This window comes from Camelus dromedarius, chromosome X (genome assembly GCF_036321535.1).
Source record: "Camelus dromedarius isolate mCamDro1 chromosome X, mCamDro1.pat, whole genome shotgun sequence".
Classification (NCBI taxonomy): Eukaryota; Metazoa; Chordata; class Mammalia; order Artiodactyla; family Camelidae; genus Camelus; species Camelus dromedarius.
Window position 1 is genome coordinate 85930067 of NC_087472.1, and position 19134 is coordinate 85949200.

Here is a 19134-nt window from a genome sequence, read left to right on the forward strand (position 1 = left end):
AAACCACTGATTTAAGAAAAGAACCCACTGATTGAGAATAAAGGAAAGGAAATTTTTAGAGATAAGCCATAATTAACATATTATGATGTTTTTCATAGAAATAATTTGAGTCTAAAGAAGAGGATTAGAGTCAGCCCTCTGTATCTGCAAGTATCTGTGGGTTCCACATCCATGGGTTTAACCAAGTGTGGATCAAAAATATTGGAAAAAAGCAAAAATTCCAGAAAGTTCAAAAAAGTGAAACTTGAATTTGCTGTGTGTCAGCAACTCTTTACATACCACTTACATTGTATTTATAAGTATTTATGTAGCATTTACATTGTATTAGGTATTATAAGTAATGTTGAGATGATTTATAGTATATGTAAGGATGTACATAGGTTATATGCAGATTCTGCGCCATTTCACATAAGGGACTTGAGCGCCTATGGAATTTGGTATCCATAGGGGGTCCTGGAATGAATCCCCCATAGCTACTGAGGGACAAAGGTATATGGTTGTCGACAGAAATCATCAATAAGCCAATCTATGATAGGAATAGAAAGCTGAGCCAAACTAAGCATTATAGCCCAGGAGACAGCCTCTCAGATAACTCTGAGGAACTACTCTGGAGTAGCATGATTTTCAGCACAGCTTTGTATCTTGTTGGAACAAAGAACATCAAAGAAGTCAGGGATCCATTTCTTCAAGGTTTCAAACAACAGCAGCAAGTCAGCACGTACACAGGAAGTCAGTATGACCCTGGTACCTGGGAAGGGAGTCTTATCAAAGGTTCCGACCAGTATTGGTGACCCAGGAAGGGAGTTGTTTAATCTTATCTTTTAACATGGACATTCTTTATTTCAGGTCAGTGCACCCTGTAAGGATTAAAGCAGGTGTACAAAGTATGTTTCATAGGCCATAAACAGGCTGTTTTATTTAGCATAAAATTCAAGTTAAATCATGTATCAGCCGGAATGACTTCCTCATACCTGAGTATGTGAAAATTTCTTCCATTTATGGTTCTAGAAACTGAGGTGTAGTCCTGGTCCTATAATCAAGAAGCTGTGTCCTTGGATAGGTCACTTAACCTCTGGATGTCAGTTTCTTGTCAGTAAAATAAAGCGATTGAGATGGATCAGTGGTTTCTGGTGTGCTCAGTGAAGCCCACAGCTTTTCTAAAGGGGTCCCTGAGAGGACCCACTGTGAGAGAAGGGACCCCTTTAGACAACAGAGTACTCCTGGTATACAGTACCTCCCCTGCAGATGGAGCAAGCAAAAGTTCGAATACTATTATCATTTCTAGAACCAATTCACCTATAAACAACATTGACTTCAGCAAAAAAATCATTTCTGAAAATCATGTGCTAATTACAAAGACACTAATTTGTCAGTGAGACTCCATTTCTTAAATCCATTACACTCTGCTGTTGTGCACAGAAGAGGAAGATAGCAGAATACTATCTGAACAGCCACCTCTGAAATGAAGCTTTTTGATTAAATGTCGTATGTATTCTAATAGGACAATTATCTGCTCCTAGAGTCTAGATTACAGCTAACTAGCACATAGATAATATCATACTATGTTGATAGCTTGTAAGGCATTCACTGTAACATAGAGTTATGTATATAAAACCATATTTCTTATTTGCTGACTCTATCTACCTGTCTTTCTTCCCATTAAATGGTGATTATTAGTTGTAGTTGTTTCCATATTCTTCCACACGGGACAGAATTGTAACCAGTGTAAATAGGACCATAAACTACAAAGTGTTATGGTTGTAACAACTGTAAACTCTAAGACAAATGATATCGTGACAGATAGTAGTTGAGGCACTAGTGATAGGAGAAATACTCATCTTTGAAATTCCACCGTTTTGGCGATTCTACCTGACTGTGTGCTTAATTTTGTGCAAATTAGACCATTTTCTAAGTCCATATTTATTTGTTTCCTGTGGGTAAGGCACAGCCCGTAGTCCATAAATGTCATGTGTTACATTTAAATCAATTGTTGTAAATTGCTAGTAACTTGATTATTCTTATCTACCATTTCATGAAGAATTCTTTTTGATAAGGAGGAGTTATAAATTGTAGAATCCCTTCGAAGAAAGTTTGGCCTTTTGCCTTCCTTTGTGGGAGATTCTAGTACATCATTTCTATCTCATTATTCCTTATGAAGCATAAAATCATTAGACAAGAGACATCTGAATATATGATGTAAAATTTGGCTTTTAATAAAACCATGTTGTGTTAGTAAGACTCACTCTGGGGGAGAACCATTTTTTGTTGTTTTTAAAGAATATTGTCTTTATAGACGTACATTACCTCTTTTGTCTTCTCTCTTATAGAAATCCATTTCTGGCATTTTCTCCACACTTATTCCCGGAAACCTGCCTGTTATATCATTTAGCATTTCATTGCATACCTCTGTTAGCACAAAGAGATCTTTTTTTAAAGTCTTAGGTCATGATCATAACCACTACATTGTCCTTAGGGAGCAGGTTCAGGGTATTAAAGATATTAATAACAGTTATTTCTTCTCTCAAACCCTGAGACTCCCCACTTTCACTAGCTCAATCCTGTAACTTCAAATTTTTTTAAAGTATCTCAGTTCTTGAATGGATTTCAGCTTCCTAATTTCCTGTGAAAATATATACTACATGGAATACTAACTAAGGTATAAGTTAATTTCAACCTGTTTGTGCACATGAGCACCACCATATAGTAAATTCTGAATTGTAAACCTACCTGCTGTGAAAAAATTAATCTTTAATTTCCACAAATAGGTTACAGTGGTGAAATGCAATTGGGAAATACTCTAGTTTTTCCACCTCCCTAAGTAATAGGAAGATGATCCAAATATCATTTTGTTATTTTGCATAATTTTGTGTTTTAGTAAGTGAAATGCCACTTTAGAATTCTAGTGAGACCTGTTTTTCTAGGGAAAGTTATGCCCAGTAGTCTGTGATAAGAAATACCTATTTAATATCCATTTCAGCAGAAAGAACCCTGAAGTCACTGTATGCATGCACAACTGAGTAAATGATAGCATCAAAATAGCTTAGAAGCAAGAAAACAAGGAATTATGAGTGTGACACTTCATAGGATTATTTTTTAGTAGTATATAAATCTGAGCACAGGATTGGATGGGGAGGGTGTCTTGTGGATTTTTGCTTCTTGTTTGCTTTTATTGTTGGTTTAGGGGATGGTGGTTGCTTAGCTGAAAAATAGTATATTCATTTCCCAAAAGAATTTGGATAGGATACAGTACTCCCACTTAAAACTTTTTCCAACTGTAAAATTTCACAATTACAACTGAAAGGATCTAAGGAATCATATACATACAGTGTCTTAGCTTCACAGATTAGGAGACAGGCCCAAGTAAATTAAGCAACAAATGCAGAATCTTGCAGTCAGTTTAGTGCCAGAGCTGGACAAGAATCCACATACTTGATTACAAATTCAAGACCTTTTCACTGTACCACACTCTTCTCTTCTCCCGCAGTTTCATTTGTCTCTGTACAGGGTTGGTGAAAGTGGTGAATGGATATGGTCTTTCTTAGACGTCAACAAGATAGTCTGAAAAGGCAGTTTTCACATGACAAACAGAAGGCTCAAATAAGTGGATAGCTTACCATCTTCTGCAGCGTTTTATGAGAAATTCACAACTAAACAATATATTAGAGATTTATTCAGAAGAGAAAAACTGTTTCGCGGTTAGCGTGTGGGCTCATTATGGTTTCATTCTCTGGTACAGCAACATTTACACAACACTGTCTAGGAACAAAATTTCCATCTGAAAAAATACATTTTGCCGATTGCTGATGCTGACCTTTTTAATTTGTTTTAAAAAGTTTTTTAAAACCTATTTTTAGGGAAATAGTTCTAAAATAGATCATGTAACTTACTGCCTTCCTAAACAGTATCATGAACATCATTTGGTCCTTTCTTGGTGACTCAGGTTCACCATTCTGAATATAATCATTGCCACTTAACAGCTTTCGGAGCTGTCAGTGTGAGTGGGGTTAGAACCTACTCTAAATAACCCTCAGTGGGTTATTTATCTCTATCGCTTTACCTCTTTATCGTCTATCTCCCTTTTCCCTTGTTTTCAGAGTAATCAGCTTTCACTTCTTGTTGCTGTCAGTTTGTGGGTCTAGTTCTGCCCACCCCTAGTTCCTTCTACTTCTCAGCTTTAATGTGCAGTTAGGCTTTCAAGCCTTATAGCCAGGATGAAGGTTAAATACGTTGATCCTTGATTAGTCTGAGGGAGCTGGGGCTTCCCCGTAGGTAAAACATAAGATAAGTTATAATGCATGACCCTGATCATCTTTTGTTTCTGAGTTTATGAGACTGGGTTTATCTGAGTAATTTTTGCATCAATATTGACTAGCTATCTGAACTATCAAATAACCCAAACATTAATAGAAAATAATTTAGTGTATTTTGTTATAGCTACTCATTCAGGATTCTCTAAACATATATATCATGTGTATAATTTTCATTTCTTAATCTGTCCTTAAAAGCTTCTTTGTAATCTATTGTTAAAATCCTAATGATAGGCTATCAACATAAACTTGACCGAAATTGAATAGAAGTAAGCATATAAGATATGTTAAAGGATGCTTCTTAGTGACTTTCTTACAAAATCAAGTCCTTCTAAATAAGGAACAGAAATAGTCCTTAAATCACATTCTGAAGAATTTCTGAAATTTTTAAAGTTAATGATATCTCCAAAATATTTATAAATCATTCGTAAAGTATATTGTAGCCACTATTCAACATTAGATAATTGAAAGGACCTATGAGATTCTCACAAGGCTTTAATAATGGCCAAAGGTATGGTGCTGCAGGAGAAAGATGGCTCCTAAGGCCATTTTTAGTCACACAAGACATGCTTTGTTTTCTGATTGTGAACCTGCAAGATAAGTTTGATCTCCAGGGAGCCTAGGCACAAGGTTACTGAGATTTGATACCCAGTGGTCATATAGCTGAAAGTAGGCTACATACCATCAGTGCAGACCATCAATCTATACATTTGCAATAAACAGTGTAGGCAAGCTGGTAGAGTGCCTAAGGGAGTTTTAGGCTTTAAACAGCACTTTATAAAGCTAGTACATTTCATCCCAAACTTGACCAAGGGGACCAGACTTCCAGGCATCGCTGGAATTAAATAGGCAAACTCACTGCTAGTTAACCCTTTCCTTGATCATTTATTCTTTATTTTCTATGCATTTTTTTTATCATCTTGATAAATCTCTTGTTTTTCCCTTCATGGAATAACTGCCAGCATGACATTGACAAGTCAGACCATTGTTTATTGAGCTCCATTCTTCCGCAAGCTCTGAGCAAAGCACTTTTGTCCATTACCTCATTTATAACTATGAGGTTGGTGCTGTTATTCCAGTTTTACAGATGAGGAAGGAAAGCTCAGGGTTTTTGCTTTCCTCACGTAGCTGTTTGCTCTAACAGCTCTCTTTCTTACTTTCTAAATGTGTAACTGATGTTTACCACTTAACAAACTTGGGATGCCAATGAGATTACGTTTGTTACTCAAATGAATCAGCCGCAGCCCCTGGTAATACAAGAATGTCTTTCTTCCTTCCCTGACCAACCCTGTTCCCGTGGGAAATTCAAGAACTCTGGGGTTGCACGTTAGGTCTAGGGCAGCACACCCTGCCTCTGGCACTGGGGAAAGACAATGGAGTGCTGGATACATTTGTAGAAAGTCTCTGTTCTCTCTTGCTCTTGGCGCTCTCGCTGCCACTGCCAGCATATAGTGTTACCTCAAAACCAGGGCGCCCAAGCCAGGCTTTCCAGTACTCGGAACAGTTCCAAGGACAGTAGAGGAGTCACTTTAGTCACTGAGGCATAGGTTGCCCTGGCTGGGCTGGCAGTTTCCAGCAGTGCTGGGACAAGAGGAGGGCACCTTTCTACTCCGCATTTCACTCACCTGTGCTCACTCCATAGTCTAGCAGGCCTGACTGCCCAGTGCTGCAGCTTTCTAGTGCCCTTGTTGTTGCAATTTTCATCTCCCTAGCCCTTCCCCAGGCAAGTTGCCAGAACCGAAGTGGATAATTAAGGGCGAGCTTAGGATAACCCTATGGCTGAGTGATGTGACTGGCTGCTGTAGGGGAGTACACTGTATTCTTTTCCTGCCAGTTGTTGTCAGGGCCACAATAACCCATTTGACAGGTTTTAGTAACTTTAAACTGTCAAAAGGGATGTTGGTTTCCTTCCTTGGAGAAGGAACTTCCCAGTCCCTTGAAGCTTGGTGTCCCAGATGGATTTGGGAGAGCAGTGGCAGGACTCCATCAGTCTCCAGACCCCCTAGATCAGAGTTTTCCAAACTTTCTAGTTTACAGTGCCCTTAGTTGTTGCAGTGCTCTGTTTTCATAGTAGCCATAGACCAAAAGAAATACCTAATAGTTCCATTTATTAAATAATTAGGTCCAGACAGTTTAATAGGTGTGTGTGTGTGTGTGTGTGTGTGTGTGTGTGTGTATCTATCTATCTCCAGACAGCTTGGTGGCCATCTGAAGAAATAATACAGGCATACCTCCTTTTATTGTGCTTCACTTTATTGTGCTTTGCATTATTGTGTTTTTTACAAATTGAAGGTTTGTAGCAATCCCATGCTGTCAGGTGATAGCATTTTTTTTTTAGCAGTAAAGAATTTTTTAAATTAAGGTATATATGTAGTTTTTGTTAAGACAACACTATTGTACACTCAGTAGGCTATAGTACAGTGTAAACAAATTTTGTATGCACTGGGAAACCAAAAAATTCGTGTGACTCACTTTGTTTCAGTATTTCTATCTTAAAAAGACATGCAGTTACTAATGGGGATGTGTGTACCTGTTGGGCACTGCACAACTTCTCGAATCTTCACACTCCTCAAACACAGCACTTGTTTTCTTTAATCACTAGCCGAAAATCCGGCTTCCCAAAGAAGAGGAATGTAGAACTATCGAATGATGAAACCGTGAATTACCTTAAGGTAATAGTTTGTGTGATGTCTAAACAGATGTTGAGTATCAACGCATTTCCTCCCAAAATGTAAAATACCCCGCACATCCTCCATGAATTTGCTGCAGTGCCCTGGGGAGCCAAGGTGCTGGTTCCTTGCAAAGCCAAAGGGCATCTGGCTTGACCCTCTTCCCAGAGCAGTAAGTTTCCAGCTACTCCTCTACATACTGTTAGGGGAAGTCAGTGGTTCTTTCAAAACAACAAAAAGAAATTGTGCTTCAAGGGGGGCATAAATAGGAGGATTCTACAAATTTCAAAAAAAATAGTTCCTCTTGCTAAAAGATATTCAGGTGCTGTCTCACTAGCAACTTTGCTGTAAATATATTTATTTCACAATCTTACATTAAGTTTGCGGTGCTACTACATAATTAGAGGCGAGGTCCATGGCTTCCCAGCTTCTAGTTGTTCAGTTTTCAGGTTTCTTCCATTCTACCTTTTCCTTTGTTGTTCACTTAGTGAATCTTGTTCTGTACCAAGTTCTTTCCCAGGTATTATTAAAGAGGTTGGATCAAAGTATTAATAATATATGGGCTGTGCTCTCAAGAAGCTTATAGTCTTGAGGGGGAACCGGATAGCCATACCAAAAATTATAATACAGTTTAGTTAATTGCTGTAATTGAAGTATACATAAATACTGAGCAGCTACAGCAGCTCTGTCTAATGGAGTGGGGAGTAGACTCGAGGGTTTTAGAGGATGTTACATCTGAATGGAATAGGCGTTTCCTAGGTAGGGGAAATATTAGGTACAAAATTATGGAGGCATATGAGTCTATTTGGAGAATGGTAAGATTTGATTTAACTAAAGAATAAGATACATGATAGGTGTAGTGGCCAGAGAAGTCACCCAATAGCCATATCTTTCACATCTGTCCCTTTCTTTCCTTTCCTATTGCCACCATTCTAATGCATGATCTCATTATTTCTTAACCTGGTCCATTGTAAGTAGCCTTTTTCCTGGCCTTTATCCCTCCATGTTCTCCTCATCCTACCCCCGAATCTGTTGTACATACATATTTTTTTAGGTTATTCTCCACAAAGTATCAGTCTAAAATCTTGAATGCTCTCAAAGAGTTTAAATATCTTAGCCTAACATTAAGTGCCTCCATGACATGGCTACTGACCCCTTTCTGGTTTCCTTTCCCTCTCTTCCTCTTTTGAATGTTGTACTCTGGCCCTACTGACCAGCTCACTGTTCCTTATCTATGGCCCTTAGTTTATTCCGTTCCAGGCCCTCAATCACTGTTTTGTTTCCCTAGGATGTGCTTCCTCACCATCTTTGAATGTCCCAGCACTGCCAATGTTTAAAAGGCCAGCCCAAATACACTTTTCATGAGCCCGTCTCCAGGTCCCTCTCTCACCCCCAAACACACGTACCCAGGAGAAATATGCCTGCCTTCTGACCTTAAAGAGCAACTACCTTGTTCCATCTTGCATTAGTGTTCTTTGTGTATCTCTTTTATCTTCATTATCTCTCGCACTGAAGAACCTTGAGGGCAAAGGCCATCTCCTACATATCTTTGTGACTTGTCATGATCTCATTGTACATAGTCTATGTTTGGCAAATATGTCCTAAGGAAAAGAATTTTGTTCACTTAAAAGAAAAATGTAAACATTCACAACTTTAAATAATGGCTCTGTTAGTGAATTCAGACCCAAGATGAGAGAACTGATTAGATAATTGGAGTAGAGATTTTCCAAGTGGGCTGTTAATTTGCAGGCCTTATCATCTGCTGTTTTTCAGTGAACGTATGGACATTACTTCACCTGGATAAAATTTTTAGCACTAAAATATAAGTTTTAGTATCCTGCAATGAATTGAAAGAATATAGCTATATATTTTGGTTTAAGTTAGTTCTTTAGGGAGTTACTTGCAAAGCCATCTTACTTCATTATTTTTATTTTCTTTTGCAAAGAAAGCATGGGTGAGAGGTATTTATGTCGAAATTAAGAAAAAGTAGTTACATTTTTTGAATTAATACACTTATTTTGTTATTGTATATGTTTATCAGCCTTAGAGTTTAAATATTTTCTTTAGTAAGGGTGTTTACTAACTGAATCTAAAGAAATCAGTTTAGGTTTTTCTTTATTTCCTTTAATGAGAAAAGAACACGTTTGAAATACACCTCAGTGTTGTGTTCTCAGAGTAAATTTACATTCTGTATACTTGTCACATTATGTTGTCTCTGATGTAGGCATACACATGATTCTGGACAGCTGTGGGCTAACTCACAATTTGAGGAGGAGGAGGCAGAGGGAAGTGGTCAGCTTTAGTTTCAAACATCACTGCTTTAGTTTTAGAAGTCCAAACACAAGTCCTTGCATCATAGAAATTGCCCACTGTTTTAGGAAGAAATAGTCTGATCTTATTGTATAGGTTCAAGCTGCTATCTTCCCTTTTATTTTGTTTCTACATTGAAGGAATCCTAATTTTGGCATCACCCATTAGCTTTCCAAATTACTTTGATGAGGCCTGGCAAATAACCTGCCACAGCTTCCTATTCCCTAATATATGACAGACACAACTAATCTGTAGCAGTATCTTTCCTACTGGTTGGATTCTTACTCAGCTGGTATCTTCTAATTGAGATAAAATCTACTTGCCAGCTTATTCCATTTAGAGTTCTCAATTTACATCATTTTGCCTCCCAGTACAAGAAATAATCTGAAGGTGTCTGTGGAATGCTCTTATTTGATTGGACTGGGATTAGAAGAGCTGTGTCTTGCTATATATTACCTTATAGTTGTTAAACCTCCTGAATTAGCCTACTTTCTGGTTTCAAGAGTTAGCTGCTTTCCTTGACTCCCTTTTCCATAGAGATAGCATATAACATCTTCTCTTAGGAGAATTTAGGTTTTTTCCCTCTTAAAAGCTTAAAATATATTATTGATTGGTTTATTTTCAAGAAAAATCTCACAAAAGCCAAGGATATATTAGACTTTATTGACATGTCTCTTGTGTTTAAAAACAAGGAAGGCGATTCTGATCAGTTTTGTACTTTTCAGACCACACTCAGTATAGGATACAGTATTTTCTGAGATGCAGAGACTCCTGTCTGTTTTATGTGGCCAACAGATGAAGGAGCTAGGCATGTTTATCCTAGAAAAGAGGAGCCTCAAGGAAAATCAGTTACTGTCTTCCTGTATTAGTTGGCCTATTATATGGAAGAGAATTATTTGTCATTGGCATACATAAGACCAATGGCTAGGAAGTTGTTAATTCAGTGAAATGTTTTCTAAAGAAAGGCTCCATAGTCAAATAAATACGGTAAATACTGTGTCATGTTCCTTTCCTGGAAATTTACAAATACATTAAATATGTGTAAAAGGCCCTAAAAAGTCATGCAGTAGAAGATGTTTTTAAATGTGTTAATCCCAGCATTCCATACACACCTTCCTCAGTACTAGTTTTCTAAGCAGCTCACATTTGAGTATTGGTTTCAAACTGCGGTAGTGGGACCAGCAGTCCCAGCAGTGCCTGGAGACTTACTAGAAGTGCGGCTCCTTGGCCCTGCCTCAGACCTGCAGCGTCAGAAACTCTCGGAGGCAGGCCCAGCAGTATGTGTGACAGTAAGCCCAGCGGGGGATTCCGATGCTGCAGAACGGTGAAAAGCACTGATAGAAAATTCCAGTGTTACTCTCCAATTCTGCAGCACCTTTTTATTTTTTATTTTTTAAGATTTCTTCGAATGATAATTGATGACTGTGTGATTCATTTTTATAGATGGGCACCCTTCTGAGGTACAGGAGGAAGGAAGCACTTCTGGAAGGTCAACTAGTTTTCGGTGTAGCCATGTAACTGTTATCCACTGGATATTTTTAAGAATCCTAAGTAATGAATCCGTATCTTCTATCAAGTGAAATATACATTTCATAAATGAGGTTAACCTTAAATTCATTGCTATTGTTGCCCTTTTTAAAAGAGCACTTACTGTTTTTTACTTCAAAAGATCGTTTGCATGAGGACTTTTTTTTTTTAAAACATCCTGAAGGATCTGTAATGTGCCGTCCCTCATGTTAGAAGTCTTTAAGATTAGGGAATTTTCTAATTTCTTTGGATTAGCAAAGGTTAAATTCTGGTAGCATTCTGTTTATCTCTCCAGACAGGCATGACACTTTAAGAAAAATGTAATTGAAGTGTAGTTTAAAATGAATCTGTATGTAAAATTAAAAACAATTTCTCATGAGTATGCATATAACTGTTGCCTTATTTTACTGGGTATCATAAATGTGCATTTTGAATGTTTATATAAAATGCCTCTATAAGTCGTGCAGAAGAATCTTTTTCTGAAGGACATTGAAATGGGTTGAATATATTAAAGTGTCATGATATATTTAACTTATGTGCATGTAGAACAAAATTATTATTAATACTCCTTCGAATAAATTAGGGCCAAATTTATCTTAATTTCTTCATATTTTGTCATCTTGTCTTTTTATACAACTAAGGGTCTCTGGGCTTCTAGAAGGTCAATTGGAGTTTTATTTCTTTTGAGGGAGGGGGACAAAGACTGACAGTCCAGAGGCTAGATTTTGGTTTGGCTGCTGCTGTCTGACAGCAGAATGCCAGGGGCTCCTCCTGCAGTAACAAGTCTGAGTGCTGCTATCAGTATTATGCTATATTTAAACCCCCATGGTTGGCAGGAATGTGCTAATGTCTGGAGATAACGTAGTTAATCATGTCACTGTCCCTGCCCAGGGCGACTGCTACTGAAAGGACATCCTCACATGAGGAGGAGAACAGCAGATGTGGTTTAGAGCCGAGCGTTTCGTCACTGAGCCAGGGAAGAGGTGTAGGATGTTGGCTCTGTTTTCTAAAGAGCGTCTAGCAGATTTCACCTTGCATAGTAACTTTCTACATGTCTTTTTAATTATAATTTTATACTTATTATTATATCTCTTTTTAGTTTTCCTCACAGGAGAAAAAGCCAACTCAGTGTTAAAACGCTACCCAAGAGCTAATGGACTTTTTGAGGAGATAAGACAGGGCAACATTGAGCGTGAATGCAAGGAAGAAGTCTGCACATTTGAAGAAGCAAGAGAAGCTTTCGAAAATAATGAGAAAACTGTAAGTATATTGGCAGTTTTTTTTAAAATGTCCACAGATTTGCCTACCTTTGTGATGTGTATTTGCACTCCCAAATTGTATGCGTTGCTGTCAGTTAAAAACTACCCTCTCCAAGAACTCTTGAACATGGCCTGTGACTAAAATGCCCCGAGGGTCGGGGAGTGAGGTCCACTTCCCTGCGTGCTGCTCCATCTCTGAGGGCCCCGTTTCCCTAGGACCCGCCGAGCTGAGAGACTGGTCATCCTGGCCAGGGGGCGGCAGTTGTTTCCCATGAGGCTTTGTTCAGAAAGTTCTAGATCCCATCTTCACCTTGTCCTGCGGGATGAGAGAGAAAGTGCAGGAGAAACTTATAGATTCTGACCCTGTTTTAAAACATTTTTCTTCTCCTACAAAAGAAAAGACTATGTGAATTCCCTGCCCGCTCTGAGAAGACTCCTTCATCTCTCTTTCCTCTGAACTGCGTGCTGTTCAAGGAGAACGGGGAGGAGACGGCACCAGGCAGGGGTGTGCCGTCTCCGGAACCGCTTCACACTTGGCAGTGACGTTACCAGAGGCAGCCGTTCTGTGAAGATAGGTCCATTCCTGTGCCCCAGCCGGGAAAGTAGCACTGCATGGAGATGAGTGATGTCAGATGTGCTAAAGGGACATCAAATAATCTCAGGAGCAGTAGATGTAGATGTTTTAAAGAAAGGACCTTTGTGCTCTTGTTAGGTAAAGAAGGATCCAGGGGGTAAGAGGAAGGAGTTCAAGAAGAGATGATTTGAGAGGCAGCTGTGCTAGATTCCACTGTGCACAGCAAAGACAAAATCAGTTTATAAAATGGTAAACTGAGCATCATAGTTTTTAAGTCAAATTCCACAGTTAAAAATAGGGAAAAGAAGACATCATCCATAATCCCACCATGTTATCACAGGGCACTGTTCACAGCACTGTTGGGGTTTTTCTTTCTTTCCAGCTTTTTTCTTCTGCATCTGCTTATTCCTTGCTTGTTTTATTTTACATATTTTTTCTTCTTATAAAATTAATACATGTTCATTATAGAGAAATTGACAATATAGTAAAAACATGAAATGAATAAGATCACTTGAATTTTTAACACCATCAGATTTATAATTTTTCTATTTCTCATTCTGGCTTATTTTTAGTACATAGATAATTTTTTAATAAGAACATTCGGACTATAGTATAAATAGTGCTTATAAATAGTTCTTTGTCGCATGCAGTTTTTAATAAAAACTGCCTCAGGTACTTAAATAAGACTCAGTTTTTGATATTATGTTTTTCAAAAAATACAAATTTTAGATACTCAACTGTGGTTTTCATAAAGCTAATGACTTTTCAGCCTGCTTATCATTCTCCTTTAAAGGAAAGGTCGGTACTTTAGTGGGAATATACCTGAAACTATGTACATACTCTCTTCTCCACCAAACTTCTGTTCACTAGTTTTAACGCCTGCTGTTGATAATTCTTGACTGAATCAGTTAAAGTATAGTTTAATATAATGCTAAATGTGAACTTCTGACTCCATCGTTCTATGTATGTTTGTAGGCATTCCACTGTGGGCAGGAACTGTCCCTTGATCTCTCTATATCTTTCATAGGTTACTTTATTCAATGAGTTATAATCCATTACTATCAATGTTGTGATCAAATTATCTCAGATTTGGCTAATAGAAGTGTCTTCAAACTGGCTTCTCTGTCTCTTTGACATGTCCCTATCATTTTTTTGAGCACTTTTTAACTGTTTGGCCCAACAAAGGTGTTCGAGGATGATCTGATGCGTTCCTGACCCAGCCTTGGAATTGGCTGTTTCTCTCCGCAGTCTTGGTTGATCCCAGAGCTAGAGTGTTCTTGTTGCTGTGAAAGTACCATGGCTCTGGGCCTTCAGGCAACAGAGCTAGGAAAATTACACGCATTAAAAAAATATGTGCCTGTCTGTGTGTATGGAATTGCAAGTTCATCCTGCTAATCTCTAATTCCAATACTACTCAAGGTTCTTCTTTGTTTTCCCCATTCTACATTTGTGGACGAGATATAGACATTCTTTGCAGATAATTTTCCACAATGAGAATCCTGACTCCCAGTAACATCAATATATTAAGTCATTTGCTCAGTCCTGCAACACACATACAGTGGTTTCACAGTTGCAATATCCATATCATAATAGGGAGGAGGGAAACGTTTATATCCATCCATCTATCCATCCATTCTGGAGGTCACTCTGTGTGTATTCACAGATATGTAAAAACTGTATAGTACTTCCTTGTAAGTGTGTGTCACGGTTTATTCAACCAGTCTGCTGTATTTGGGCATTAAGTAGTTTCCAGTATTTTTGCAATTACAGATAATGTGTAGTAAATGATTTTGTGCATGTGTATTTTTGCATTTTTGGAAGTATGTCTTCAGGGTGAATTCTTAGAAGTGGATTGCTGGTTGAGGGTTGATGCGCGTGTGGTGAGCTGTTGCCAGAGTACCCTCCATAAGGGTTGTAGTGTTTTGCATTCCCACCAGGTATTTGAGAGTGCCTATTTCCTCACGGTCTAGCCAGCAGAGTGTATTTTCAAAGGTTTGACTTTTCTTTTCAATCTGTTGGATGTGACATGATACCTTGTTTCAATTTGCATTTCTCTTATGAGTGAAGTTGCATGTTTAATCATATGTTTATGGGCTATTTTTGTATCTGTCTTGTGAATTGTCTTTGCCCATTTTTCTGTCATATTTATGGTCCTTTTTTCCCTTCAATTTTTAAAAAGTGTATTAGATATATTAATTTTTATTGGTGATATATTTCAAATGTTTGCTTGTAATTGTTATTTATATTTTGACTTTGTTTATGACTTTTTCCCATGCACCCATGCAGTTTTTTTCAGTTTCATTATACCCATTAATTAAACAGGTATTTTATTAAATCCAGATTTTTAATTATAGTAGAAAACCTTCCTCTTACCCTTAGTTATAGAAGAATTGACACAATTTCTTCTAACATATTTAACTTTTTACATTTAGATCTCTGATTCACTTACAGTTTATTTCTGGGTGTGGTGTGAGTTATGGATCTGATTTTTTTTTCACATGGCTATCCAGGGTCAAAATACCTTTTATTGTAAAATCTCTCTTTGCCCCAGTGATTTTGGGTAGCCTTTATCATATAACTAAACTCAGTATGTACTTAGTCCATTTCAGGATTTTATATTCTAGTCCGTTGGTCCATCATTCTACTCAAATGCTAGTACCACACTGTTTTAATTATAGAATGTTTTTAGTATATTTGGTATAAATGAGAACTGATTCCCCTTATAAGCTTTTCTCTTTAAGTGTTTTGTGAGCTCTTCTTGTTCACCTCTTTTTCCATATAAATTTTTGTATTAATTTTTGAGCTTAGAAAAAAATCACGTCAGTATTTTTATTGGAATTTCTTTCAGTTTGTAAATTAGGGAGAACTAACATCTTTAAGATATTAAATCATTCTCTCAAGAAGAGATTTCTTATTTGTTGAAGTCAATATTTCTCTATTTCCGGAATGTTTAATTGTTTTCATTATATATGTTTTGCACATTTCTTAGGTTGGTTCCTAAGTATTGCTTTGTTGCTGTTGTAAATGGGTTGTTCCTTTCCATGATATAGTTGCACTGGTTATTATTGGTGACTGTGTAAGCTAGCTGTGGATTTTTAAACCTTATTGAATTATAATTGACATATGATTAACTACACATATAAAAATTATACAGGTTGGTAAAATTTGACACATGTGTACACTCATGAAACCGTAACCACAATCAAGATAGTAAACAGATTCATCATTCCCAGATGTTTCTTCTTGTCCCATTGTATTTCCTCTACCTCGCCTCTCCCCATGATCATGGCCACCTCCAGGCAATGGTTCATCTGATTTCTGTCACTGTAGATTAGTTTATATTTTCTAGAGTTTTCTGTAAGTGAAATCGTACATTATGCACTCTCTTTTGTCTGACTTCTTTCATTCAGCATAATTATGGTCAGATGCATCCTAGTGAACATATCAATAGTTCATTCATTTTTATTACTGAGTAGTGTATTATTGTATACATATGGACATTTGGGTTGTTTCCAATTTGGGGTATTACAAATGAGGCTGCTATGAACACTTATGTACTAGGCTATTGGTTTTTTTTAAATTAATGAACCAGGTATTTATTTTGATTTGAGTTCTAAGAAATCCTATGGTCAAAGGATTTTTTAAAAATAGTTTATCCATTTTTTATTGAAGTATAGTTGATGTATAATATTGTATAAACTACAGGTGTACTGTGTAGTGTATAATATTGTATAAACTACAGGTGTACTGTATAGTGATTCACAATTTTAAGGGTTAAACTATTTATAGTTATTATACAATATTTGCTGTATTTCCCGAGTTGTACAGTATATCCTTGTAGCCTATTTTAAACCTAATAGTTTGTACCTCTTAATCCCTTGCCTCTATTTTGTCCCCCCGCCCCAAACTGGTAACCACTAGTTTGTTCTCTGTATCTATGAGTCTGCTTCTTTTTTGTCATATTCACTAGTTTGTAAATACTATCAAGGATGCATTAGACTTTTTTAAAGTTTTTATTTTGAGATAATTAGAGATTCTCAGAAGAGTGCAAAGATAATACAGAGAGGTCCCATGTAGCTTTACCCAGTTTCCCCCAATAGCTACATCTTACATAATTGTAATGCAGTTTCAAAACCAGGAAACTGACATTGGTACAACCCATGTTTATAGTTCTGTGCCATTTTATCACTTAGATTCCTGTAACCACCACTATAGTTAAGAAGCAGAATTCATTCATTACTACAAAATCTCCCTTAATAATCACCCCCCTGCTACCATCCCTAACCTCTGGTAATCACTAATCTGTTCCCCACCTCTATAACTCAGTCACTACAAGAATCTTATATAAATGGAATCATGTAATATGAAACCTTTTAATGCTGGCTTTTTACACTCAGCATAATGCTCTTGAGATTCATCCAAGTTGCGTGTGTCAGTAGTTCATTCCTTTTTTATTGCTGAGTAGTATTCCATGGTATGATTGTATCCCAGTTTATTGAACCATTCACTTGTTGATGGTCATCTGTTTGGAGCTATTTCATATAAAGCTGCTATGAATATTTGTGTACAGGTTTTTGTGTGAACGTAAGTTTTTATTTCTCTGGGGTAAATCCCCAGGAGTACAGTTGTTGGGTTGTATGGTAAATATACGTGTAGTTCTTTAGGACATTGAACAGGCCAATTTGTCATTGTGGAAATTACCATTTTAAATTACCACCAGCAGTGTTTGTGATCCAGTTTCTCTGCATACTTGCCAGCACTTGGTGGTGTTATTGTGTTTTATTTTAGTCATTCTGATAGGTGTATAGTGATACCACATTGTGGTTTTAATTTCCATTTTCTTAACGGCTAATAATGTTGAACATCTTTTCATGTGTTTATTTTCCATTTATATGTTTTCTTCTGTCTTCCTTCATGTGTTTTGAGTATTTTCTAATTGGATTGTTTCATTTTTGAGTTTTGAAAGTTTTCCATATGTTCTAGATATAAATCCATTGTCAGATATGTGTTTTGTAGGCTACTGATTTCTATGTGTTAACTGTATATCTTTCTACCTTACTGACCTCTTTTATTGCTTTCAAGGTGAGCAGTGTTTTTATTGCTTCCCTCTCTGGTCCTTATGTGTCTCAGTGCGTCTCTGTATCCTTTCCTGCTCGCAAACAGGATGCTGTGCTTCAGCGATCTTCAAAGCAAATAGAAGAAGAAACTCTTTCAGCAATTGCTCAAGCAATTCTCTACACTCTCCAACATCACCTTTTCCTCTCTAGAATCATTCTCAGTAGCCTACACACCTTTTAGGAAAAGAACAACTCTCTTCACCCTGTGTCTCCCTCTAGCAATCACCTCATTTCTTGAAACTGCTCTCCTCTGTCTCTACTCACTACCCTGGTGAGATTTCCTAGTTTGTGGGTTGGAATGCTAATGAGTCCCAAATTTATATCCTGGAGGGTTACTCTGAACGGCAGACCTGGGTGACTAACTGCCTACCCAGCACCTCCTCTTGGGATTGAATATGGTTCTCAAACTAAACAGACAGATTCATGTGCCTTCCCCCCAATTCTGCTACTACCACAGCCTTTCTGGTCTCAGTAAGTGGTAATAACTCTGTCCATACATCTCTTTGCTAAGCCCCAGACCTTGTTGTCATCCCTGACTCTTCTTTTTCATATGCACAACAGTCTTGGTTCTAGCATGAAAATATGCTCAGAATATAGCCACCTCTCAGCCTCTCTTCTCATTACCACTTAACATCCAGGCCACCGTCACTCTCTCATCCATATGATTTCGTGGCCCTCTGCTCACAGGTAATTCTCCAAACAGCAGGCTAAAGTGATCCTTTACAATGTCTTCTCTGTAAGGGCTTCCTGTTTCCCTCAGTAGATGTCAGTGCTCAGAATCTCCCACAAGGCACTGCACTGTCAGTCCCCACCCTTCTCCGCTCTCCCCCTCCACTACTGCTGCCAGTGCTGCTTGACCTCATCACGCATGACTCACCACCCATCACCTGTTCTTCACTCTGCCGCGGCAGCCTTGGGGCTCCTTACACACACGTAGCACGTGTCCCGCCTCAGGACTTTGGTGCTTGCTCTTTCCTCTTCCAGGTGGGTATTTCTGCGCTCCCTTGCCGCTCTCCATCAAGTTCGCTTTCTCAGTGAGGAAGTATCCTACCTTAAATTGCAACCTCTTCCCCTTCTGTGAATTACTTTTCCTCCCAGCATTTATCACCACCTGACATCTCTTTGTTGTGTTTATTACTGCTCTCCCCCTGAGCTGTAAGCCCAGAAGCATTTCTCTTCTGTTTCCTTCATAGTTCTGGTCTTTAGCATATGAAACTGTGCTGGCACATAGAGGAATTAAATAAATATTTGGTGAATGAAGGAATGAACAAATGGATTGGTATATTATGAAACACGTTTAATTCTTAGGAAGTAGTGATTTAAAATGTGTTCACAAGTTAGCTGATAGATGTGAGCTTAATTTGAAATTTT

The 19134-nt window shown here is 37.8% G+C and overlaps 1 protein-coding gene across 3 annotated transcripts in view; it reads left to right on the top strand.

Annotated features, from left to right (window-relative positions):
• Positions 1-19134, top strand: part of PRRG1 (proline rich and Gla domain 1) — a 100953-nt gene that overhangs the window by 51134 nt on the left and 30685 nt on the right. For all 3 annotated transcript variants that reach the window (XM_031445515.2, XM_031445518.2, XM_031445517.2), the window contains exon 3: positions 11913-12073. In XM_031445515.2, coding sequence (XP_031301375.1) covers positions 11913-12073 — 161 coding nt within the window. The remainder of the gene's footprint in view (positions 1-11912; positions 12074-19134) is intronic.